General features: G+C 39.4%; 2 protein-coding genes across 33 annotated transcripts in view; one reads left to right on the top strand and one right to left on the bottom strand.

Moving 5' to 3' along the window:
* Positions 1 to 26,253, bottom strand: part of LOC144305590 (uncharacterized) — a 58,441-nt gene that overhangs the window by 5,718 nt on the left and 26,470 nt on the right. For 4 of the 16 annotated variants that reach the window (XR_013372607.1, XR_013372593.1, XR_013372599.1 and 1 more), the window contains 5 exons: positions 24,595 to 24,766; positions 24,069 to 24,171; positions 15,923 to 16,035; positions 2,237 to 2,706; positions 1,809 to 1,929 (listed from right to left, as the gene is read on the bottom strand). Coding sequence is in view for 1 of the 16 variants with exons in the window: in XM_077884591.1 (XP_077740717.1) it covers positions 176 to 236 (61 nt within the window). In the remaining 15 variants the exon portion in view is untranslated. Of the gene's footprint in view, positions 1 to 175; positions 310 to 1,808; positions 1,930 to 2,236; positions 2,707 to 5,498; positions 5,693 to 7,330; positions 7,351 to 9,676; positions 9,751 to 15,922; positions 16,036 to 18,696; positions 18,855 to 24,068; positions 24,172 to 24,594; positions 24,767 to 26,253 lie in introns of those variants that run through there. The other 12 variants (XR_013372594.1, XM_077884591.1, XR_013372598.1 and 9 more) reach the window with 12 other exon arrangements.
* Positions 1 to 26,253, top strand: part of EPHA6 (EPH receptor A6) — an 887,621-nt gene that overhangs the window by 840,890 nt on the left and 20,478 nt on the right. For 12 of the 17 annotated variants that reach the window (XM_077884567.1, XM_077884561.1, XM_077884560.1 and 9 more), the window contains 2 exons: positions 8,472 to 8,621; positions 24,089 to 24,282. In XM_077884567.1, the coding sequence (XP_077740693.1) occupies positions 8,472 to 8,621; positions 24,089 to 24,282 (344 nt within the window). Of the gene's footprint in view, positions 1 to 8,471; positions 8,622 to 9,494; positions 10,500 to 10,550; positions 10,680 to 24,088; positions 24,283 to 26,253 lie in introns of those variants that run through there. The other 5 variants (XR_013372578.1, XM_077884571.1, XM_077884572.1 and 2 more) reach the window with 5 other exon arrangements.

Here is a 26,253-nt window from a genome sequence, read left to right as displayed (position 1 = left end):
ATTGGGTTGCACAGTCGCTTTCTCTCCCAATAGTGCACATTCTTCTTCCAAGGTAAACACCCTCAGGTTTATGAAAATCACTGTGTATGCCCCCGAGTCCTGTACACTTTCTCTGTCTTTTGAATATTTGTTTTCAAACAAGAGTTTTAAATCATACTCATAAAAATAGACATACCTGGGATGCCTGGTGTCTCAGTCGGCTGAGGTCGTGATCCTGGGATTGAGCCCCTCATCATGCTCCCTGCTCACTGGGGAGTCTGCTTCTCCCTCTCCCTCTGCCACACCCCTGCTTGTGCTAGCTCTATCTTTCTGTCAAATAAGTAAATGAAATCTTTTTTTTTAAGTAGACATTTCTTATTTTATGTAGTCTCCTTCCCTAATGACGACAGGATCTGAATTTTTCCGCAAATACATAGCATTGGATTATGGAAGTAGATAGATGGCATAAGGATTAATGCTTGTTGTTAGTATTATTCTTACAGGGCAACCTGATAAGAGAGCAAAGTATTCACTCTTTAATGGTATACATTTGAGGCCATTCAGATAAAAATGCCTTGTAGACATTTGTGTTATTGTGTTATATATCATATTAGCATTTAATGATCAAATATCTCAGTATCAATGGCCCCAAGTAATCTTTTACTACCCATGGTGCATTTTTTAGAACTGTTTCTTCTGTGTTCATAGGTCTTTGCCATAAAAAGTATAGATGAGAAGCTTAAGAAAACTTTGTTAAAACGCACTTAGGAGAGAGCAGAGCTGTAGCTAGTCTTCCGTATAGTGGGATTAAAAAGAAAAAACTAAGAGTGGGGAACAAGTGGAGAAAGATATAGGGTAAAGTGCTACACTATACCTACCCCAGGAAGGGTAGGAATAGGATTTTTCACTCAATTAGTATCCGCTCTCCCCTTTGGACCTCACCGTACAGTGTATTCACAAAACTATAATGAATGATAGGTTGTTTTGAAGAGAAAAAAAAATTACCTCTACGGTGGTCAGTGGTGTTTAAGTTGTCTGCACTCAGACACAATGGCAATCCTCATAATAATGTATATGTTTGATTCTAGCTCATTACAGTAACATTGTATCCTACTTCATCCTGCCGTGTAGGATGGCATAGAAAATGTAATTTAACAGATGTCCCCCAGAACAGTGTTATTCACTTAATGATGTAGCACCTAGGTTCCCATCGAAAGGAAGCACTGAGAAATAGGTGGCAATGAATTATTTTCAGGAGCAATTTAAGAGGAAGCAGGTGAAAAGGATTCTAATTCTTGAGGCTTTGAATAGCACGATAAGCACCGTTTTATTACAGGAACAAAAAATTAGCATTCACGGAGCCGTTGATGCATTTAGACAATGAATAAAAATGTAGTGTATTTCCAGGTAGATAATGTGAGGAGACAAGAACCAGAAAGTCTTTCCTCCCGTGGTCAGGGATGTTTTTTAGAGAGTAGAAAACAAAGCTGGTGAGTTAGCTCTTCATGTTTATTTGGAATTGTTTCTCATCTGGTCCTGTTCTTTATGAAAAATAGAGTCTAAGTAAATTTCCAAAGTAGATCATTGTTCATTTCATAATCAGAACAGGGAGGTTGGGTTGAAGTTCAAGTCGGGGAAGGGAACAGCAATGCCCACAGGAGCCAGGAGGAAAATGGAAATAGGGCAAGTGTGTTTGAGGAAGATTCAGCGAGATAGTGGAGTGGAGCAATGCTACTCTGGAGAGCCCACACCCTGTTTTATGGCATTTAGAGACACGAGGGAAAAAAAGAAAAACAAAAAACAAAAAACTTAGCCATGGAAAGCTTTACCTGTAGGCCCATTTCAGCCCAAAGCCAAACAGCTGGTCAGCTATGGAGTCAGTAACATCCAAAACCCTGCGAGACCTCAGGGAACACCTACACAAAGGTCCTTGGCACAAGGAGTGAAAGCCTGGAATGAGAAACAACTGTGAGGACACCTTTGTCTTATATAAAGGTGTAAATGTGGTTGTTTCATGTTAGTGGCCTAAGACAATGCTACTGACCATAAATTTCTACAGCCCCTATCAGCCTATAAAAATTGGTTAAGAACCAGTGACTTATATTGTTAGAATACTACGCAAAAAGAATCTTCTGCTTGCAGCCAGAGCGTCTCAACCTGGCATCTACAAACCACATGATGCTGGTGCAAACGCGCGCGTGTGTGTGTGTGTTTCTTTGGGTGCATTATTAGTGAGGAGGGGAAGTTTGTAACTTACCCACTGTATCAAACCCCACCAACGAAGAGAAGAGAAACACTCAGGGAAAGGCAGGATTTACTTGGAGAATCATTATCAGGCAGATCCAGCTGTAGGCAGAAATCTGGCTGCCAGCATCTAACCACAGATAATGTTCTTGGATGACAGACGAACATTCTTCATTCTTGTCATACTCACGAAAGAAGCAGATGTGTGAAATAATGTCTTCGGTCTCGGGAGGGCGCTGGTTGTGCCATGGCAGGAAGGTAGGCATAGAACAGAACTCGCTGCACCAAAGCAGACAGATTTCCTCAACCTGGACAAGACGAGTCTGAATTATAGGAACTGACTCAGAGCTTGTCTACCGACAATCCATTTGTTGCCTCTGGCTCCTCAAAGCTCTTCTGTGAGAAGATCACTGTAGGGGGCGGGGTAGTGACTCTAGAGGAGAAAACTGGGATGCTGATACGGGCTGGAGTTGCCAAGCGGGTCTGAAAAAAAAAAAAAAAAGACATTTTAAGGGCGTAAATTGAGGAGACAAGTAACATTTCCTGAGTGCCTCCCATATGGTGGCAGCTAAGTAGCACTTCATGTATACAATCTCATTTAATCCACCTACTAATGTTATCTAGGGATCTAGAAGCAGATTTCTCCCATGTGACTACAGAATGAATTCGTTCTGTCATAGTCCTCACTCTTTCTTCAGAGAAGGACAGACATTATCCTCATATTTCAGATAAGGATAAACCTTCACGCAGTGCCAAAGCTGCCCCAGGTCAGCAGACTTCAGTGAAGAAGGGAAGTAAATAGGCCTCTGAGAGGGGGTGGGGATGAGCTTTTAAAAGGTTCACACAATATAATATAATCATGCACGATAATATTATGATTTGTCAATTCAGGGACACAAACTAGAAACAGGTGCTCAGGGATGGGCTTACCTCTCAGGATCAGTAATTCACAACAGAAAGAAGAATACCGCCCCCCTCCCGGAGGGAGGGTGGTCTGTAACTAGCATGTGAGAATCTCTGAGGCTCACTCTGACTTGACAGGGCCCCAGGCTGAATTAGGGCAGATCTCAGAGTGCTGATTCCTCCACCAGCCACACCAGCACTGCCACACATCATCCCACCGACGAGAAATCTTACTATAAAATGATCTCTCAGTAAACCTAACGCCTCTTTCATCAGACATCAGTAAGTGTCCACATAAGGAGTTTTCCAAATAACCAGTGTTTGTTCATTAGGTAGGTGTATTTTAACCCATTAAGAGTCAAAGCAAAAAAAGGAGAAAAAGTCAACGTGCTGGGTTCATATCTTTTTTTTTTTTTTTTTTTCATTTAGATTCAGTTTACCAGCATACATAGTACATCATTAGTTTCAGATGTGGTTTTCAACCCTCCACCAGTTGCGTACAACACCAGGTGCCCATCACATTGTGTGCCCTCCTTCACCCCCGCCACCCCCTCCCCTCCAGCGACCCTCAGTTTGTTTCCTAGAGTTAAGAGTCTCTCACAGCTTCATGTCTTTCTAATACATATTTTCATACCGTTGCCTTCTTAAACTAAAAGGGATGAAGTCATTTTAACTCTTCCTTACTGCTCAGGATGATTACTGTGACCATTTCTTATTAGCCTGGGATGTGAAACAAGAGCGTGCTTGTCTTCTCTACTGTTGGTCACCAGGCCACCTATTTACATGGACCAGGCACCAACTCCTATGGCCTGTCTACTCAATTTAATGGGAGCCGAGAAACTGTAGGCAAATATTAAAACTCACTGTAGTTTATTATTTTATGATCCTTAATTCAAATCCCTCATCTTTCATATCTGAAATATAAGACTCAGAGTTCAGACTAGGCCAGGTCACACAAGGGATTGTAGAAGAGTTTCACTCCATTTAGAATTTGCAGCTCATAAAGAAAAAATATTTAGTTAAAATTGTCACTAGAAACTTCTTAAATTGATCTTTATGCATGGTATATACGTTTTCTGTAGTGCAATTCTTCTATCCCTTGAAGTCTGGGTATCACAGAGATAAATCAGGGAAAAAAGAAAAAGTCCAGAGGCAGATGGTTGTCTTTTCAAACCATTTGCCTGTAAGAGAACCATCGAATCCAGTGAACGAGAAATGGAGAAAGACTTAAGTGTTCTTATTTCTCAGTGGAAGTTTTTTTTTTTTTCGTTTCAGTATTAAGCCTCTGTAACCTTAGTGTGTTTCAATTGATTGTCTCCCCCACTGAAGATTAGAGGCTCAGGTTCTAAACCTCAGATGTTAAATATGACAATAATGCACCTCCCCTCAGGGGCTGGAGGGTTTCCAGGTACACAGGGTTCCTGAGGGCTTCTTCAGCACTTTTTCTGCTGCGACCCCACTTTAGACAACAAGCTCTGAGTAGGACTTAAAAACAGGAAAAAGAGGCTGCTAACAGTCTTTTCAGTAGCCATCCAGATGCAACTGGCTTCCTTACTGGTTGTTCCCCCTTTGTTGCCGCACAAGAGAAGTGCCAAGAAGCAAGAAGTCTTTTGAGTTACTTTCGGTCATTTTGATTAGCATCATTGGTAACTTTTTTTTTTCCTCATAAACATATGGTAAAGCAACATGTAATGTTCCGGGGATTGTGATTTGAAACCTAAAGTACTCTTTGTTCATTCCTGAAACCTAAAACACACATCTGGTAATTAAAGCTTTGAGAAAAAGGTCACTAAGTGCACCACCTCTATGATTCAGGATCACAGGCAAAATAAGTAGCTGAGATTAAGCCACAAATGATTGTTGGTCCATTCAATTTAAAAAAAAAAAAAAGAAAGAAAAAAGAAAAAGACTAAGCATCTGTGTTTCCTCTAAAACAGGAAAGGGGATAGAGACTGTGTGGAGATCATAAGGACCTCTTTCTTTTAGCCTAATCTTGCACTTAGGAGATCAACTATAATTCAGTCTGTATCTTCCCACTAAAAAAAAAAAAAAAAAAAAAAAATCAAAAGCTTCCTTATCTCCATCCCATATATGCTCAGAATTATCGAAGTCTGTTCATACGGTCAAGTTCGTGTTACCATGCATTTTTATTAATTAGAATTATATCTCCTACATTAAAACTATTGTGACAATTTTTCATCTTTAAGATTTATTCTAGCTCACACTTCCCATTTCAAGATGACACTTGGAATAGAATTTGAAATAAAGATTTACGGTCCATTTTGCAATGTGGTACATCCTAGGAAAAACATTTTTTTTTTTTTTTTTTATAAGGGTGGTGCTAGTCTGCTAGGGCTGCCATAACAAAATACCAGAGACTGGGTGGCTCCAGCAATAAAAACTTGTCTTTCACAGTTCTGTAGACTGGACATCTGAAATCTGAGTGCTGGCAGTTTTGACTTCTCCTGACCAGCCTCTCCTTGGCTTGCAGATGTCCATCTTCTCGCTGCGTCCTCACATGTGCCTTTACTCTGTACCTATACACGTCTGGTGTCTCTTCATTTTACAAGGACAGAAGCCTTATTGGAGTAGGGCCCGCCATTATGACCTCATGTAACTTTGATGACCTCTTAAAAAGGCCCTGTCACCAAATACAGTCACACTGGGGCTTAGGGCCTCAAAATACGAATTTTGAGGAAACACAAATCGGTCCATAACAGATAGCAATGCTATTAATCAAATTTTCTGTAATATCTTCTCGAAGGAAAAAAAAAATTGAATCTTAGAAAGGGGAAAAGTTATTGTTTACATGTGGTATCAACTTATGTGAAATACAAATTTACATGTGAATCATTTATATGAGATATCATTGATAAGTGAATGCACCTTTGCTACATGTTTTAGCCTGTCTTGATAGAACTCACAAAGATCTAGCAAAGGCACAGTTCCAGCAGATTAGCAGTTCACACTCATATGCATTGTTTGCCAGAGAGACAGAGAAAGATCCAGAGTCAGAAATGTCAAAGGAGACTGCTGCTCTTGGATCTGTTCTGAAGTCAACTCTACAGATTTGGTCTGTATTCTCTGGAAGTGTGGCTTCCATATTTGAAACAAACCAGAGCCTGATTTAGGGACTTCAAAATGCAGAGCCACAAGACCAAGGTGCTTTAGCCACAAACATGCCCTAAAAGAGAGGCTGTTAAAAAAAAAAGAGGCTGTTGTAGTCCTGGTGCACAGAAACAAGTTAGAGTGTCCTTGTCCCTTCCGGAAATGAATACCAACTAGTTGTTGTTGTTTTTCAGAATACTAGTTTAATGTTGTGTTGGATTATTTATAATATTTCCATTTGTGATTTTTTTAAATGTCATGTGATAGAGTTGCTTGGTTTAGTAAATAAAAATAGAGGATGCCCAATTAAATTTGAACTGCAGATAAACAGTGAATTTCTTTTTAGTGTAAGTGTCTCATGCAATATTTGGGACATACTGACACACACACAAAGTATATTCCTTTATGGGGACATACTTAGACTTAAAAAAAAAAAAAAAAGTATGTCATTTACCTGAAATCCTAACCTAAGCGTGGGTCCTATATTTTATCTGGCCACTCTACTCTGGGCTTAGAAATGAACCCTCCTCTTGCAATACTGTGTTCTTTCCCCACCCATCACCTTCTTAAACTACTATCACCAACTTGGTAAATTTAAATTTCCTGGCCTTAATTTGGTACTGTCATGGAGCGTGAACGCCCCAGACGCCCGACTTCTGGCTTCCTCCCACGATACTGCTATGATATATGGCCATACATGCTCAGCGTCAAAATAGTAAACTTCGTTGGGCCCAGCTTTTCCCCCACGGTGAAGTATTTGCAGCTTTATATCAATAATTATAACATTAATAGACATAATGTATTTAATAATGTGGAGAGGAATCCCTAAACCTCTAAACCCTGGATTCAGTCGCTCGCCTGTAAAATCAGGGGATTGAATTCAAGGTATTTATCCCCAAGGTTCTTGCCACAGGTCCTTAAAATGAAGATTCCATTAATGCTCTCATTTGCCTCGTGAAACCCAATTATTCCCAGTTCGGATGAGTCGGTTTTCTCTTCAAGTAAATGCTTAGATTACTTAAAAAAAAAAAAAAAAAAAAGAAAAGAAAAGAAAAAGAAAAAAGAAAAGTTGTGTTTACTCGATTAATGGCTTGACCTTTAAGGGTGTCAGACGGGCCGCGGGGCTCAGTGGTTCTCCGGGCATGACCCGGGTCCCGCAGGAGCTGCTGCTCCCTTGTCTTGGCCTCTGTCTCTCTCTCTCTGTGTCTCTCGTGAATAAACAAATAAAACTAAAAAAAATAAGATAAACGAAGGGGTCAGACCCACTTCCTCAAGGGCCAAGGAACGCGCCGGGTGCCTCCCGCAGCCGCCGTGGGCCCGAGGACACACCCCGCCGGCGGGAGTCGGGGAGCGCGGGGGCGCCTGTCCTCGTCCGCCCCCTGGTGGCGCCGCGCGGGCCTGCCCTCCGGCTGCGCTCGCCCTGCCCCGCCGCCGAGATCGAGATCCCAGACTGTAAATCCAACGGATGGATGGTTTCATTCTTGTCATTACCGTATAAAAGGGACTTCTGCAGTGTTTCGGGACATACAGTGTAATGAATGTTGATTAAAAAAAAAATAAGTGCGACACAATCAGCGGACTTAAATGCCTGAGCAATCTAAATTCACGCAGGTTCATCTCTCTAGTCCGCTCGAATGTGGACTTGAACACTGAAGAGCAAGAATATAAACCAGCCTCAAGGGTTCTGAAGAAAATTTAATCCTTCTCAGGTGCTCTTATATAATATGAAAGGATTTTTAAGTTCAAAATGAATGTGATCATAGATAAAAAGGAAAGAAGGAAAGTTTTGATAAACATTGAATGGCAGGGAATGTCTCAGTCCTGTATTTAACCATTTATCTTCAATTAAGTGAGAACTTATTATCGTTATTATTTACACACATAATACAATGTTTAATGAATGTTGAATGGTATTTAATGTTCTATAACCCAGAACTTTCTTCAAATGGCGTGATAGTTTGTGTGAATCTAAAGTGAAAATAAATTTCTCCAGTGAATGAAATAAAGTAGTCCTGAAGTGTGACTTATTTCCCATTAAAGTTGTTTACACTGAATGATTATTATAGGAAAAAATATCTGACATTTAACATTACTCTGGTTCTCTTAGTTTTATTTAAAATGCCCATGCTATCGTGCACTGTTTAGAGCCTTCTAACAAAAGTTATTTAACCGGACTGCTGCTTCATTTTTTAATACGCTTGTGAGCCCCCTGAGAAATCTCCCAATTTGTTTTCCAGGGTGGAAAAATCCCCATAAGGTGGACAGCCCCAGAAGCTATTGCCTACAGAAAATTCTCCTCAGCAAGCGACGCTTGGAGCTATGGCATTGTCATGTGGGAGGTCATGTCCTATGGAGAGAGACCTTATTGGGAAATGTCTAACCAAGATGTAAGTGCCACCAATAGTCAAATTGCCATTTTTGTGAGTAGAAACACATTAGCACTGAGGAGTAAATACGTCTTTGGTCTCACCCAGATTAGCCCTTATCTCCCTGAGAGCTGTTCAGGGTCTGTGGCTGAGTTAGAGAAGCTAACTAACCTTTCACTCTGAGCTATCCTGGGTGTCCTAGGGCTGCCAGCTGATGGGCTTTGTCATGTGAATACCTGATGCACCCCTTACGTCTGAGACTCCTACCCACATTGCTCTAATGCAGCATGGCTGTGCTATTGCAAGTCTTGACCTACAAGTAACAAAAAGCCAAGCATAATGTTTACCTTTCCTTTCTTCCTGAGGGCAATGTAATGCACCACTGTAAAGAGCAAATTAATTTAAACTAAATATTACTTAGAAGAAAAAAAAGCAAGTGCTCTTAGGCACTTATGACATTCGGTATGGTTCTTTGGAGATATGGGATCCTTTATGCAATTTCTTTCGTTTCTATTTTACCTATAAAAATTACTTTGGTGATTAATAACGTTATACAACAGGAAAGTTAACAACCATTTGATCTCCATGACCTCCAAAAGATAACAAGTAGCCAGAAAATGTAAGTACCCTGACAATGCAAATCCGTATGCTGCCAGAACTGAAACTGTGTTTTAATTTCATGCTTTCTCATCTCAGAACTTGGACTTTGTCCACTCACGTGTCTTCCTCAAAGTACATAATGGTTTCGGAAACAATGTTAATGGGAAATCACCTCTAATGTGATTCTGAATGTTCACAGGTTTAAAAACAAAACAAAAAAGATAATTTAACCATAGAAAATCCCTAACCACTCTGAGTAAAACTATTTTCAAATTTCTTTTTGCTTTTTTCCAGTCCATTGCCTGGGCAGTCTCTCCGTACCTCACACCTCATTCATTATTCCATCCCAGCCTCAAGCTGTATCCAAGTATCTAAAGGACTTCAAGTAGCAAATAAAGTTTATAACCAGGAATAGAGAAGACTGGGCTTTGGTTAGTTCACCATGGCTGTTGTTTCTCCCTGGCACACAGTGTTACCTTTGAAGCTGAATCCCACTCAGTTGTATGGGGGCCTGTTGAGAATTCTGTGGAGAATGCCCTGTCTAGAAACCTATGTGGCGGCAGGTTTGAGGTCATAAACACTATTCAATCATTGTTCTCCAAAGCACATCATCAAAACACAGATCCCATGAGGCTAGGTCATGCAGAGCATCTGCCCTTAAGTATAGAGTACTCCATAACCTGAAACCTCTACATCTAATTCCAAAACTTAGACTTCTGGATCCAGCTCATTTGCCTAGATTCTACTATTCTTCAGGGAAGTTTATTTGAAGGACCTCATTGCTCTTTCCTGCCACAGGGCCTTGTTTGAGACAACTTGTGACTGCCTCTCCAGCCCCTTTTAAAGTTGAATCTCAGAAACAGAAATTTGCCCCATTAATCCCTAAAAGGGCTTATTTTTTTAAACCTGTTATCCAAGGTAATGGAAGCCCTGGGTTCAGTCACCATAGTTCCTGCTCTACTATAAGCCCAAAATAATGCCTGCCTACTTGTCCTACTTTCTCTTGACTAAAATAGGCCATTCAAACAAATCTCCAGAATAAAAAATCCTTTTCCCAAAGAGTTACAGACTTCACTGCATAGAAGAGCCTTCACTTCAAGTGCCCTCCTTCGTTAGTACCCCATTTAACCCTTTAACCAGTTCCCCTGGTGGACTTCAAATATAAAATGCCTAACTCATAGGCTCCAAACATTATAAATAATATACCCTTACCAGTAAAAAGACCTTGAGCATCCACAGCTATGTCAGAAATATATGCATATTTCTTTGCACGTTATGTACCAGTACTACTGTACTAACATATTCATTTAATCATTTAAAAATATTTATTGGGTGCCTTCTCTGTTCTAGGAACTAAATAGAACAGAGAACAAATGTTATACCTGGAAAGAACCAAAAGATTGTCTAGTCCAGCGCAAGTCCAACTTGCTTGTGAAGCTGAGGCATACAAAAGCAATATGATTTCCATAGAATCATATAGTAAGTGATTTGACAGTGATCTTAGAAGATGCACTAATAGGCTTCTAAAATAAGATATGGGCAAGGAGAAGAGAAGAGGAAATAACTGCTTCTTTCTTGGTGGTTTGGTTTACAGTCCATGTAGCTCCCCACTTAGGGCCATGATATCTTGCCCTCATGGAGCTCACACTCCAGCAGAGGGGAGACAGACTATAAACAAAGTAAAGAAGTAAAAGATACAGTATGCAACATGATAATCACTGCTTTGGGTGAAAAGAGGGCGAAAAATGGTAGGGGGTTGATTTTGAGTACATCATAGACGTGTATTTGGCTATATACACATTCATAAAAGTCATTTCTACGTGGTCATAAAAGTCATAATTGGTTATCTTATTAAACATTTGTAAATATTTTTTAAAGATTTTATTTATTTATTTATTTGTTAGAGAGCATGAGCAAAGGGAGCAGCAGGCAGAGGGAGAGGGGGAAGCAGGCTGCTCCCTGAGGAGGGAACCCACGGTGGGGCCCAATCCCATGACCAATCCCATGACCCTAAGATCATGACCTGAGCCAAAGGCAGGTGCTCAACTGACTAAGCCACCCAGGTGCCCCTATAAATAATCTTTCTTATTGTAGGATGAGATACATATAAAGAGAAGTTCCATTATTTCCCCTGCCTCCTGGGTTCTCATCTTACCAGCGAGGGTACACTGTACCACCAGTTTAGTAACCACAGCCATCATGATGTAGACTATAATTCAACCATGAAAGTCACTTAATTTTAATAGTGCCTCATCCTCATGACCAATAAAAATAATAAAAGGACTAGGTTAGATGATTTTTAATATACCTTTCGACAATAATAAGCTAAGATTTTTATCACCTCTGGAGAAATGATCATGCTTGTGTCAGCAGAGGAATGATTCCAGTTCTTTTCTGAAATCTAGGGCACTCCCGAGTCTCTCTGGAGGTGACAAAAAGGAGATAGGACTTCCATAGAGCAGAGCAGATAGCACACCACAAGACAGATTTTTTTTTTTTTTTTTTTTTTTTTAGGAAAGCAGCGTCTGAGGGCAGCGTGTCCAAGTGTGTGATTTCCAACATAGACTACCATGTAAATCATACCTAATTGTTGCCCAGAGAGTTCCAGAATCTGTTGCCAACCCCTTCCCTTCCCGGATCTTGCCCAACAGCTTACCCAGCCATTCTGGCCACGTATATTGATGATCTGTGGCCAAGATGACCATTTAGAGAATGATTCTGTCTATTAAACCTCATTTGGCCACAGAGACTATATCTGGGACCAGAAGAAGCTGCTGTAGCCGGGAACAGACTCCCGGCATGAAAGCCATTCTCCTTTGTTCAGGATTGCCAGTGCCAACAGCACAGGGCTGACCCTGAATGCCCCTTCCATCCAGAGCTTGATATTTTTTTTTTTTTTTTTTTTTGAGGACCAGGTAGGAACGAAGCTGGTGATTTTCATAGTCTTTAGGTGGTTACCAAACGGTATTCAAGCAAGGATCCAAAAATAGGAGAACAAAAAGTCCTGGGTGGGGGAGGCATTTAAGCTCTTTGAGGTCCTCAGATCAATACAAGACCAGAGGAAAGTGGTAAGAGCTAAAATCTTCCATGTATCTTGTGACTATTTTTACTGCTGCTGTAAAGAGTTGAAATTCTGTTTAGCTTAACACATTGGAAGCAAGCATATCTGTGACAGATCCTGTAACCAGAATTTCTGTTTGGAAGCAGAAATAGCTTAATCAAAACTTTCCCAGCTGCTCCTCTTCAAATACTGGTTATTCCCTATTTGTTCTGCATTTCTCATTCGTTTGGTCAAAGTAGAGTCTCTTGTTTGCCAAGGTGCATTTTAAATAAGGAAAGTAATATTTTGGACAATAAAAATCTGACTATGTTCTGTTTGAATATATTTTTACTACATTTTGGTGAGTTTGACTTAGCTGTGGGCTTAAACACAGAATGTTAACATGTTTGATGATTTTAAATGAGTTTAGGAAATTTCAGATCATTTTTTATGAAATAGTCCCTCTCTCTTCTGTAGACCATGGCGTATTTTATTACAATGAACAATTCTGAGTTTGTAGACTCTGTTTTAGTGAATAATATAATGAGTTTCCCAAAGGTCAGTGGTATTGTACATTTGAGGAAAGAGTATACAAGACTAGTCCATGAAAGGCCTAACACACATAAGAGCGGGTGCCATCTGCTTAGCTATTGAGCGGTAACTTATTAAACATGTGCCAGTCACTGGGCCAGGTGTGCATGTGGGCCAGGATAGAGACCTAGAAAACCCAGTTCCTGCTCCCAAGGAGGCCACTGTGTAGATGAGGAGATGAAGTTCTGATATTCTAAGTGCTGGCCCTGCCCCCAAGTAGCATAGGTCATTCCTCAAGGATAGTCCTCACACCTTCTTTTTTTAAAAAATAGAAACAATACTGTGAATGGAACATATTTTTTAAATATATTACAAAAAAAGCATGCATACTGTATTAGTGCTTTTTTGATTAGAAATGACAGAAACTCAAACCAAACAAGTAAATATTAAAAAAAAAAAAAAAATTCGTTCATGGGACTAAGAAGGTAGCAATGCTGAATCCCAGGGAGCCTGCAGGGTTTTCTGAGTGCTTCCCTAGGTCCATTGATCTCATTTTCTCCTACTGCAGATGTCCTCTTTGTTGTATTCTTTATGCTCCAGGGCTCAGCATTCCAGCTTAGCAACCTCAGGAGAATGAAAGCATTCTCCTCTGTGAAAATTCACATACCGGTCCCAGAGAAGATTCCCGTTGGCTCTGTCAGTGTCCTCCCTAAACCTGAACCAAAACCAGGCCAGGAAAATAAATACTGGGATTGGCCCAGCTAGCCATGTGTGCCGGCCTGTGCCTTCAGAGGCAAGTGGTGCACTGTGATCGGCAGTTTCCCCTTAACCACAGACAATGTGGAGAGAAATCCCCAAAGGAAAGCAGCTGTATTGCCAGAGATAATAATATTTTGTCCTTTTCTTGGTATAAAATGATTTTCAAGATCAGCTTTATTTATGGCAGTATCACAGGGCACCAAAGCATTAACATCGTGCATTCACTGTACTCCAGTGAGGCACTGGTATAGTGGCAAGATCATGAGAGCTTTGGAGCAAGATTTCTCAACCTCAGAACTACTGACAAAATTGACATATTCGGCTGAGTGATTCTTTGTTACGGGGGGTAGGTTGGGGGGGCTGTCCTGTGCATTGTAGGATGTTTTGAGGTATCCCCAGCCTCTACCTGCTAGAGGTCAGTACCACCTTCCCAGACATGACAACCTAAAATGTCCCCAGACGTTGCCCAGTCAGAGATGGGGTACAAAAATCACTGCCAGTGAAGAAAGAGCCACTGCTTTAGGCTAGAAAGAACTAGGTTCAAATCCCAGCTCTGCAATTCACTGGCTGTGTTATCTTAGGTGGGTGGTTTAAGCTTTCTGAGATGTTGTCTGTTAAAGAATTCGAAATATTCAACTGCATGATTCAAAAGAATTAAAGATAATGTATGTAAAACACCTGGCATAGGGGCACCTCGGTGGCTCAGTGGTGAAGCCTCTGCCTTTGGCTCAGATCCTGATCCTGGGATCGAGTCCCACATCAGGATCCCTGTGGAGAAACTGCTTCTCCCTCTGCCTGTGTCTCTGCCTCTCTCTCTGTGTCTCTCAGGAATAAATAATTAAAATCTTAAGAAAAAAAAAAGTGGTATATACAAGGTGTTTAATTAATCAAATGTAATGATCACAGTTTGCATTTTCTGGGCTTAATATGAACCCAGTATTTTAGATTATTAGCTCATTTAATCTTCAAAATAATTATCAAAAATAAATACTATTATTACCCATTTCTAGATAAAAGAGCTGAGGCTTTCCAGAAAGTTTAAATAACTTACCCAAGGTTACTAGCTAGTTAATAGTAGAACCAAAGTTCAAGCCCCCTGCTTACTGCAAAGTGCATGCCTTTACCCTCGAAGCTATACTGCAGAAGTCTAATTTTCAAAGGAATGTCTATACCACAGAGGTTCTATATAATGAAATGAAAGCATCTTTAATTATGTATGCTGCTCTGTCACAAGAGAAGTGTTTTTGTTGTTCTCTATTAGCAAAAGAATGCAGATTGACTCACTGTTGTTTAGAACTATAAATCTTTTTTTGTAGTGTTCCGTGTCTTGGTATTAAAGATTTATAAAATGTACCATATTTATTACATTTCACAAAAGTATATAAGCAGTAGTTTAAAATCAAACTCTAATGATGGACAAATTTAGCCTACTACCAGAAACATATCACAGATAAGTGGAAGGGGTGCAGCTCCTTGCTGTTCCTTAGCGTTCTTTCTTCTTTTTTTAAGGTACTGCTGGGTAATGTTTTATGTTATTTTCATTCAAGTTTAAAATAATCGTTGTTTATTGTACAATGTGAGTGTAATGTAATGCTAGGAGCCATGCAAGTTCCAAAGATGACACGAAGGGCACTGCGGTTCTCCCAACACTTACACTGTATAATGTGCTTAGCAGAAGAAAATGGAAGCAAAACATGAACAGCAGGCAACATCAAATAACCCAATCCCCACAGAGCTAATATGTAGGGAAAAAAACTAACACCACATAAATAAGAGGTGACTTGACTCGAACTAATGATCAGAACACAAGATCAGAGTCTTGGCTTTTGTTTTGTTTCGTTTTGTTGTTCCCTCGACATGCTGCTGTTTAAAAACGAAACAAAACAAAACAAAAAGAAAAATACAAAAAACAACAACAACAACAACAAAAAACCTTTGAAGCAATTTGAAGCCCAAATGTCTCCTGGGTGTGGTATCATTCAGGCATATGCTACTAAGTCAGTTCATTTCCCCAGTAAGAGAAGCAGTAATAGGGAGCATCTCGTTGGAGGCTTACTAGGAAACATAATGCTGCCTCAGTGTTTCCATAGGATTTAGTCTCCTTAGTTTCAAAAGCTTCTTATTGAATAGTAAGTTTTGCTTTAGATTGCTTTCTGAAGCTTACCTGAAGAAAAAATTGGAGTTTATCTTCAGAAGTTTCTTTTGTTAGGTCATGTGGTTGAAAAGAACCTCTTGACCTTATCTGGATTGATTCCTTTTTTTAAAATTTATAAAGGAAGAAAATATATATAACCTTTTACCCTATTTCTTGTTTGTCCTCATAATTCTATAACCTTGACAATTATAGGTCAGTATTTCAGCCAACAACCGTGGATGTGTAGAATCCACTTACCTTAGAAATGCAGTATGATTTTATGACTCAGAGAGTCCAGTCATTTCCAATTTTTGTCTCTGATTAGATTTTCCAAACTCTTCTTTATTATGTAATGGTCCTGGTGTAATGATCTGTGTAAGATACAGGAAATTGCTAAAGGCCCATTCCCATTATTTCAACCTTTCCATATTACTGAGGGAATTTTTGCATTTATTTAAATATGTACTATACCAAAGCAATTGTCAAAATGGCCTTCCTTTTCTCAATTTTTCAATAACTCCAACTAATGGTAAATAGGCAATAGCATTTTAATTAAATGCATACTAATTACACTAGCATGATGCATGTCTGCTACGGAGTCAAGAGTAATAGAGAATATTACAAAAGGTAATCAATCATCATTGTAAATAATTCAAACGGTAACATTCCAAGTAGAGGAAACCAATAACCAATATGCTACTACCACAGGGTAATTTTTGAGGGAAGCTTTTTTGTAGCTAAATGACCACAAAGCTAGAAAATGTCCACATGCCAGTAATGTTTTCATAAAAAATTAATTATACTTTCAATATATTTACATGTTGAAATATATTTACACGCTTGAGCTCTTAACTCATTTTTATTCCACCTTTGCTCTCTTTGAAGCATGTACAAAGAGGACATTTTAAAATCCCCCTCTTCTTTGTACTCATAAACTTTATTTCCATAGCTTCTTAGTCTAGTGTCTGACCCTGTCTGGATTGGTGAAGGCCAAATCTAGACCTGGAGGTTATAGAAACCCAAGATGTAGAGATGTTACCAAAGCTCCTGCAGAGTAAGACTTCAGTTTCAGGGACTCTAGAAACTCAGCTTTTTTGAGCTACAAGGTACTAGCTCAAGCACTGAGTCCAGTTCTCTGTTCTTCGTTAATGAGGAGACTGAGATCTGCCCAACTCATGAGTTTATTAGTGACCATTTAGGACTTTGATGTGGTTCAGGTGACTCCTTTCTGAAGGTTTTTTCCATGACTTACAAACTGAAGCATTGTTACATTGAGTGTTAGTCATCTATCTCAACAAGTGTGACTTTCACCTGTTTGGGGTAAAAGATTTTCCAAATGACAGATCTTATCATCAACAACCTTTGACCTCTGGGAGTCCTCTACTTCATACTGTTCCCCATTTTATCCACACATTCAACAGTCTCAGAGATGGTAACCTACTGAAGACGAGCACTCTTCATTTTAAGTAGGTCCTTGACATTCTATGGTGAGTTCCAAAAAGTGAGCTTTGGGAACTGCCTTAGCTGCAGACTTTTAAGAAATCTTTTATATTAAAGTTTAAAAGGAAATCTTAGGTTTCCACACCCTAATGATCTACAAATTACAAACAAGCCTCTGAAAAAATATTTTCTGCCTGTACCACCTTCTTTGATTACTCTGTACTCTTTTTTCTTACCATACACTGAACTTCATTTGGGTTTTGATTGCCTTTCACTGAATTTTAAATCCTGGATGTTGAAAATATTGAATAAGAAAATCAGTATAGGATTATAAATGTTATTTACATATAGCCAGGTCTTTCCTACCTTTTTTTTCCTCTCCCATGTAGACACAACCTTTATATTGCATGTCAGGAAAATAGATTACCAGTGTTTTCAGAATTATTGTATTATGAATCAAATATCCTAATATACATATACACACACACACACACACACACACACATAAGTAATCAATATTCCAAAAAGAAAGTGTATACCGGGACCCTTTGCTTCATCATCCCCATTCTACCTGAGATTATAGGTTTTCTATAAACCCATGATTAATATTTAGAAGATAAAAATAAAACCATTTCACATTCTACTTACTAATGTATGTTTTAATAGACCAAAATTTTGACAGTTTCTTTGAAAAGAAAGTATGAATAACTAAATTCAGTGTGCTTCCTTTTGGAGATAGTTAGTACTCTTATAACATAAAAATCTGATTCCTTGCACAGCCCAAGCAGTCCTTGTTCAATGGTTTTGTTCAGGGATGTCTCAGCGTCTTCATATTGACTGTCTACTTCTTGTTTGCCTGGTTTTAATAAAGGTGCACATTGCCTGCTTTGATTCAGAAACTGTCAACACAATTGGAAAACTCATCAGATTCAGCAAGAGCAGAACAGTCTGCTACGTGCCCCATCTGAGCCTTATGTTGATTCTAGGCTGCTAAAAATTGCGGTGTCAATGACAGGCAACCAGTACGGTCTATTTAGAATAACCAGCCAGGTTTTAGATAATAAATTCTGACAGAATCTAATTCCTTCTACCTCTGCATGGAAATTATTACTGTAGTCATTTTCATATTTTTTCACTTTAATTTTCTTCTTGCATTTTTAAATAAGGGTTTAACCTTGTATAACTCTTCTCCAAAGGATGACAGCCTACAACTATCATAAACCAAACTGTTACAAAACTCTCTGTAGTTAATTATCACCCCTTCATATCCTAAAACAACAAACCTCAATTAGTCTTCTAGACAAAGCACCCCATATGCTTCTGGCTCCTTGTCAGTTCTTGACTAAGGAATCAGAAAATACCTATAAAACAAAGCTGCTCACAAAAAACATGTTTATGAAGATAAAGGTTAATATAGGTTTTCTCAAGCTGCTGTAAAATGCAGCTTTCCTAGATCACATATATGACCATTGAAGCTCTGGGGTTTTTTTGGGAGGGGCGGTGGGGGGACTTTGACTTGACAAGGCATTGTGCTAGGTGGCTGGGAACATATGGGAGAAAGAAATAGTTGCTGCTCTTCAGGGGCCACTCACCCAGCTGAAAGAGCACAAGTGTTTTGTCGTGGCCAGAGCAAAGGCCTGGATGCAGCCAGAGGTGAGGACTGAGAGCCCGGCTCATGGCGAGCCACTGCAGATTTTCAGATGTGGGAGGAATGGGATCACAGCGCCCCATCATGATTGCTTCAGGTGCCCTGTGGGATATGATTGGAGAAGGGAAAGGAAAACAAGTAGACTAGTTAGGAGACTGTTATCAAAATGGGAAATAAATTATTTGGAGGGAGGGATAATTTTAAATGGAGCAGATTTAAAATATATGAAGGTGGTAGAATCAGCACAACTTCAGTTACTTTTGAGCATCAGAGAAGAGAGAAACCCAAATGGCTTCTTGATCTCTGCCTTGAGTCACTGGAAGAACAGTGGTACCCTTTGCAAAGAACAGGAATCCCAAAGGAAGAATGGGGTAAGTTTTGAACAACAACAACAAAAAAATCTAAGGTATCTGCATGACAACCTCATGAAGTTCTATGTCCTGTAGGTGATAAATCTAAAAACCTGCAGAGAAGGCTAAGCATAAGGCGAGAGTGCAGCCGGGAGTGTACAAGAGGGTAAAAGAGGCTCAGGGTCTATTTATGGTGGAATAAGTCACAGATCTGGCTTGAGACTCAGGACAGATGTTCCCAACCATTACCATGATCCAGGCACTATCAAGATGATAATATCTGTCCGTTTTTTCAGGGAATTATTAGCTATGCAATACTGACCCAACCTATTTATCAGTTTGAGCTTCGACTTTCTTATCTATAAAATATGCATAACCATACTCACATAATAAGGTAATTTGAGACATAAACAAAGTGAGCTACGTTAAACACCTAGGCCAGAGCTTGGCACGTAATAAGCTCTCAAAGTTACATATGTGACTTGAATCTGAAACCTGAAAGCTCACAGGAAATTGAACTCATCATCACTCCAACCCCAAAATTGTTTCCTCTCTTGTGGCCTCTGTCTTTACTGGTTGGCCAACTCAAAAACCTGTCCTGCCACATCTAACATTAACCCTATCCTGTGTTTCTGCCAAATCGGTCCACTTCTTGTATACCACAGCCGCTATCCTCCACTAAGGCCGTCCTGCTCTCTCCTTCCTGACCTCCCGCTCCCTCCAATGTACTCTCCAAATGTAATGTCATTTACTTGCTAAAACCCTTTCCCTTTGCAAAAAGTCATTTGTAGCATACAAAATCATTCAAGGTCCCAAGAAATACGATTTTTATTTAACCTTCCAGCCTCAAATCTCACCATCCTTCTCTCTGAAGGCTCTATTCTAGCTGCACAGATCTACTTTTGTTCCCTGATCAGGTCACATCTCCTCTCTTCACCCTGTCCAATTGACCCTCCTACCTTGTACATTTTCTGTAAGATGCAGCTCACCTCCTCTGAGAAGCCTTCCCAAGGCAGGGTTAGGCACTCCTTCTACATACTCTCATAACTCCCTGTTCTACCTGGCATTTACCATATTTAAACTCCCTTGGCTTCTTCACTAAATTATGTTTCCCAAAGACAGATATTTCTTGCCCATTTGTTATCTCTTATACATACTATGCTCAACAATACATGTTAAATGGTTAATATATATCTCTTTGGATGAATAAATTTAAAAATCCATTTGAAAGATGTTTTCTATTAACCATTTTGTGGATCATATCACTTAAATCTCTTCTTTTGGCTCCCTCGAAGCCATACTTCTTAGGGGTATGATCTTGGGCAAGTTAAATCACTCTGTGTTTACATTCCTTGTCTGTAAAATTGGGATAACAAGGGTACCTACCTCACAGGGTTATTATAAGGATTAAAAGAGTTGATACATGTAAATCATTTAGAACTGGTACCTGGAAGTATCCAAGAGCTCTCAGAAATTGTTAGCTGTTATTGTCACTGTTGTTATTGTTGTTACTATTATTCTACAAGGACCCTTCATGTATGACATCTGACATGATATAGGGCTCAACAAATTTTACAAGGTCACATGTTAAAGAATTGAGGAAATGTAAAAGTCGGAGGTCGACAAGAAGATAAGGCCACTGTCCCCACAGAAAAAGCATACTAGGACCAGAAACACTGCTGAATTCATTATGGGTAAAGGTTCCAGACAAGAGACCACACTCTCTTGTCATTCTCTCCTTTTAGAGGACAATTATGAGAGCCCTTTTGCCAAAAGAGAATATGAACAACCCACTTGGCACCAAGCGGTCTGCTTTGGGTGTTAATTATTTGCAAGAATTGTCTAGGAAAGTCAGCTAAGGACCATGAAGGCACTGGGAAAGAGGAACCCCTCTCAACGGGAGGAAGACGCCACTAGGCATACAGAAAGCTGAGTTTGAGTCCAGTGCTTCTCTCCTGGAGAATAGCAAGCCCCAGTCTCACAGGCTCATTGTCCAAGCAAGCCCAAGAGAGAGATCATTTTGGAGAATGCTGCTGGATGCACCAAGTTTTGACTAAATACTTCCTTCAGAGGGGACTTCAAATGCTGCCATGCTCATTCTTTGAATCCATCTTGGGTAGCTTAAAACTTCAGGTTTTCTAAGAATCTGCTGCTCTATCAAAACAAATTGAAAAATTTCTTAATAACTTTGATTTTGTTCAATAATACTTATTAATGGGTCAGGCACCATATTAAATGATGAGAATATAAAATCTACAGACATAATTCCTGCTTTCAAGCAGAAAAGCAGATGAAGAGATACAATACAATGTAATCGATGCAATAATAGAAATGTGTACAAGACTCAGAAGCATTCAGAAATGACTCTGTTCAGTCTGAGATACCATTTTGCAAACTGTGAAGTAAATAGGTATTTGACTTACCCAGAATATAAAATTTAAGCTCCAAATAAAAACAAGTCCAATTACTAGGTGCTATGACAAAAGGTAACATGAAAATCACTCCTACAGTCACGTTAATTGATAAAAAATTGGAAAGGAAGTTTTATTATGAGAACTGAAATGTGTTTCTGGAGAATGGTCAGAGGAAAACTTTAGAAGTTAATGGAAGTTAATTGAAATGCTAGCTCTGCCATCCATGCTGTGTAAATTTAGGCAACTTTCCTAACCTTTCCAAGTCCAGATTTTTTCCCTTAAGAACAAGGACAATGAAGGGGTACGTGGATGACTTAGTCAGTTAAGCATCCAACTCTTAATCTCAGCTCAGTCTTGATGTTAGGTCGTGAGTTCAAGTCCCATGTTGGGCTCTACACAAAAAATAAAAAAAAAAAGAATAGGAATAATAACTATCATATTGAGTTACTTTAAGCATTCAGTGAAGAAAAAAGTGTGAATCACCTAGAATATGATAGATACTCAATAAAAGAAGCTAATATTTTTTTTCTCAAAACATAACTTCACTTGTCATCTGTTTTATTCTATGCACTTATAAGTAGGTAACTGTGGTAATTCAACGAGAGAGCTCTCCTGGAGTAGGATTTTGAAGTCTTTTTATATGGAATTCTATCCTATTTTTCTTAGTTCCTTTCCAAAACAGTACTTCTGATGTTATACAAGCATTTCACATGCATCCTGTTTTACTAAAATGTGTTGGAAAAGGTCTTATAAGATGCAAACCTAGTTAATAGCAAAAATAATCAGAGAACAGATAAGAAAAAATCCTGTTCAATAATGAGATAAAATGAATACAAAAATGCTAGTATCATGACAGGTTAGAGTGTTCTGGTCACAAAGACACTGATGGGATTATGAGAAATTCCCTATAACAAAAAAGCTAACACTTAGCAGTTAAGAGGTTCTTGCAGGCATATTATTGCTCCTTTTTGCAAACTGCCTCTAGCATAAATTATGGATATTTCAGAGTCCTGTCAAAAAGTGTCCATTGAAAGAGAAATTCAGATATGTTTTTATAAACCACTGAAAGTGTGTAGCTGATGCTACAATAAAAAGAGGTCTCCACTTAACAGTATCACCACTTGCATTTTGTTATCTCTGTTGTTGATGGAGGGCAGGGATGAGGTTGGGCTGTGCCTATCTTTAACTATTGGTCTGTTCCTAGGCTCCCACCTCCTTTTCCTTTCTCCTAGGGATGACATAAGAATAGAAGTTCACATGATGGAGCCCCTGGGTGGCTCAGTTCAGCGTCTGACTCTTGGTTTTGGCTCAAGTCATGATCTTGAGGTTGTGAGATTGAGCCCCATGTCGGGCTCCACCCTTAGCACAGAGTCTGCTTCAGATTCTCTCTCCCTGTCCCTCTGCTTCTATCCCTGCTCATGCTCTCTCACTCACTCTCTCTCTCACAAATAAATAAAATCTTAAAAAATGGATAAAGGGTCACATGAATATTTTGAACACATCACAAAAAAAATAAGTTCTATAAATTTATAATCAATTATATTGCATTATTAGGAAATTCGCAGGTGGGCCACATATGAAATAGATAACTCTCCTGCCTTATTTTATATGCGATTTCCTAACTACAAAAATAAATGATAGATAGATAGATAGATAGATAGATCCCATCTTATTGTCATTGTGTTGTAACTTTGGCTTCTTTTAGACGATCCTTTTCCTAGGGCTTCCCTGTCCTATGTAGTAGCCACTGGCCACACGTGGCTATTTCAATTTAAATTTTAATGAATTAAAATGAACTGAAACACAAAATTCAGTTCCCTGGTTCTATTAGTCACATTTCAAGCACTCAACAGCCACATGTGACTACCTGCTATCATGCAGGACAGAGAGAACAAAACATTCTACGCAGAGCCCTGGCCCCTGAAGATACTCACGCTGAGTGATCCTGTTGCTGTGTGCCCTTAAACTAGCCACTGATAGCATTTGGAGGATTTAATGACCTTAGAAGTTCTGTGAGGACTTCATAATCTTATCAGTGTCAGACTCAGGGAAAGCCAGAAGTAAGCAAAGAGAAACTAAGCAAGCAATAAAGAAGAAAGAAGGAACAATAGCCACCAAAAGAATACACACTGACATTATTATAAGAGGATAAAAAATGGCTCAGGAGTTCATTGCTTCAGCAGAGGTACAATTTTACTTGACGCATTTGTCACATGTGGTTTGCACAAAAATGCATCAATCTTATGCTAACTTTCTGATGTCCTAATTGGGTTTTGAGATGTTCCAGCTAAATCGCACAGGAAATATTTCTCGAAATTGTGATGAAGCTTAACCTCCCTTCTGAATACTACATGTTTAAAAACATATTTCCTCAAAGAGGTGTCAGCAGCTATTAACGTAGATACTTGCAACTTTTGTATTTATCTTTGTTTGGACTGCTTGTACCCACAAGTTTTTGTGCTTACTGATGTTTTGGCTTCTACTTCCTGTATAGAAAGGAATTCTAACGTAGCATATATTGTGTTATTTGTCCCAAAAAGTGAGAGACTAACCTGTGTATGTTTGCATTTAGGTCATTCTGTCCATTGAAGAAGGTTATAGACTTCCGGCTCCCATGGGCTGTCCAGCATCCCTACACCAGCTGATGCTCCATTGCTGGCAGAAGGAGAGAAATCACAGACCAAAATTTACTGACATTGTCAGCTTCCTTGACAAACTGATCCGCAATCCCAGTGCCCTTCACACCCTGGTGGAGGACATCCTTGTGTAAGATGCATAGTGTTGATTTTCCCCCCTCGACAATCATTTCTTTCAGGCTGTAGACAAGACTAACAGGTAGAGAGCAGAAAGTTTACCATGATAACTGTCTAGTTATCCACCTTTTAGAATATTTTATACAAACCATATTCTATTTATCAGCTGTGAAAAAAACAATTAACATTTTTAAATGGATTTTTTTGTCTTCAGAAAACAGGTTCTCCTTTTGTCTTCTACGAATCTAATTTTTCTGAGTTAATTTTTTTTGCGGGAGTCTTTGTTGTTTGTATGTCCTTTCTTTGTTGAATGGTCTTTCCTTACCTCCGTGAGTAGAATTTGTGTGTATCTGAAGCCTCTTTAATTTTCTCGTCCATTCTATGTTCTGTCTCTCTATTTGAAATGGCAAGCAAGACAGGGGCAATTTGTGAATCAGCCAGGAGTGAGGATGTTTCCCGCTGATAGGATCACACCCAGCTGTTGTTGCTTTCCATTCCTAAACCCAGAAAGAGATAGATGACAAGACAAGAAAATGAAGGCACTCATATACCATTTTATAAAAGTTAGAGTTGAGAAGACCTACTCACTTCCCTCTATAAAACAATTCTAAGAAGGGGAGAGTAAAAGAAAAAATACTATTACCCATTTCTGAAAAGATTACATTTAAAATATTATCAAATTGAGAGTATATGTCTTTATTTAGGACAAATCAGAATGAGAAATAACCAAAGCATTTTCAAAGCTCACTTTCCTAAGTCAGGGGACGGCCAACAGGATATACAGATGTTCAGCTTTAGGTTACAGGTTCAAGTCAGTGCAGGTTTTTTGTGATAATAAGGCCAAAGGCTCTTCAAGGACGACTTGAGCAGGCCTCAGTTCACTGCAGAGCACATAAGAGTTCACCTCTAAATCACTAATTGGCAGCCTCAGTAAAGTGAAACCAAGCATGAAATAGCTAGAGATTAAACTATTACTCTAGCCCATCTTCCCTAAAGCAGTCCAACAGAGGAAGCAGTAAAGGGCGGGAGTGAGGAGGGATGACTTAGGATTTTATCATAAAAGGGCACTCAGTGAGGGATTTTAAGCAAGCGAATGGCATGATCACATTTACATTCCTAAAAGATCACTCTAGAGCCAATTTAGACTGAGTGTGAAACAAGAAACAAGACTGGAAACAGAGACGGTTATGTGTTTACAGAAACGCAAGCTACAGAAGATTAGGGCCGAACTCAGGAAATGGGAATAAGTTTGGGGGCAGGAGGTAAGAGGAGAGAAAAGAGTCAAGGATTCTGTCAAGTGACCTTCTTAAACAAGCTTTCTTACTGTCCTTGGCCGGTAGTGTTACCACTAAGAGAGAGAAGAAGAAGGATATGGTTTTGGAATCAAAATGAGACCATTTCAAGTAAGCTGAATTGAAGATGCCTGTGGGCCATGGAGGTGGAGGTGTCCAGTAAGCAGTTATACTTGTAGGTTGACCCTCAGATGAAAAGGTCTGGGCAGAAGTTTTGAAGCTCATCAATATAGAGACTATAGCTGAAGATTCATGCATAGTTGAGTTGACCCATGCAGACTGTGAGGTATGCAAATTAACAGAGGGAAAAAGTGTAACCTCCTGAACACCAAGATTTAAGAAATAGCCAAAGGGAGAGTACCCAAAGGAGCCCGAGAAAGAAGAGCCGGACCAGTAATAACGAAAGCATGGAAAGAGCAGTATCACAGAAACCAAAAAAATGGGGAGAGTTTCAAGGAGTGTAATGTCCAAGTCTTCACAAAGCTCCAGCACGATAAAAAGTTGAGGTGGGTCCACTGATTTTAGCAGCTTAGTGGCCAGGTATCTATGGGCAGCCTTAGCAAGAGCATTTGAATAAAATCGTGTAAGACAGATTGCAGGGGAGCAGGAGTAAATATGAGGTCAGAGAGAAAAGCAATATAAAGTACTAAGTAGCCTGTCTCTGAAGGGAAAGCAAAGTAGTTAGAGAAAAT

Source organism: Canis aureus, chromosome 35, assembly GCF_053574225.1.
Source record: "Canis aureus isolate CA01 chromosome 35, VMU_Caureus_v.1.0, whole genome shotgun sequence".
In the NCBI taxonomy this organism is placed as follows: Eukaryota; Metazoa; Chordata; class Mammalia; order Carnivora; family Canidae; genus Canis; species Canis aureus.
Note: the sequence above shows the minus strand (reverse complement) of the source record. Positions and strands in the feature narration are given on the sequence as shown.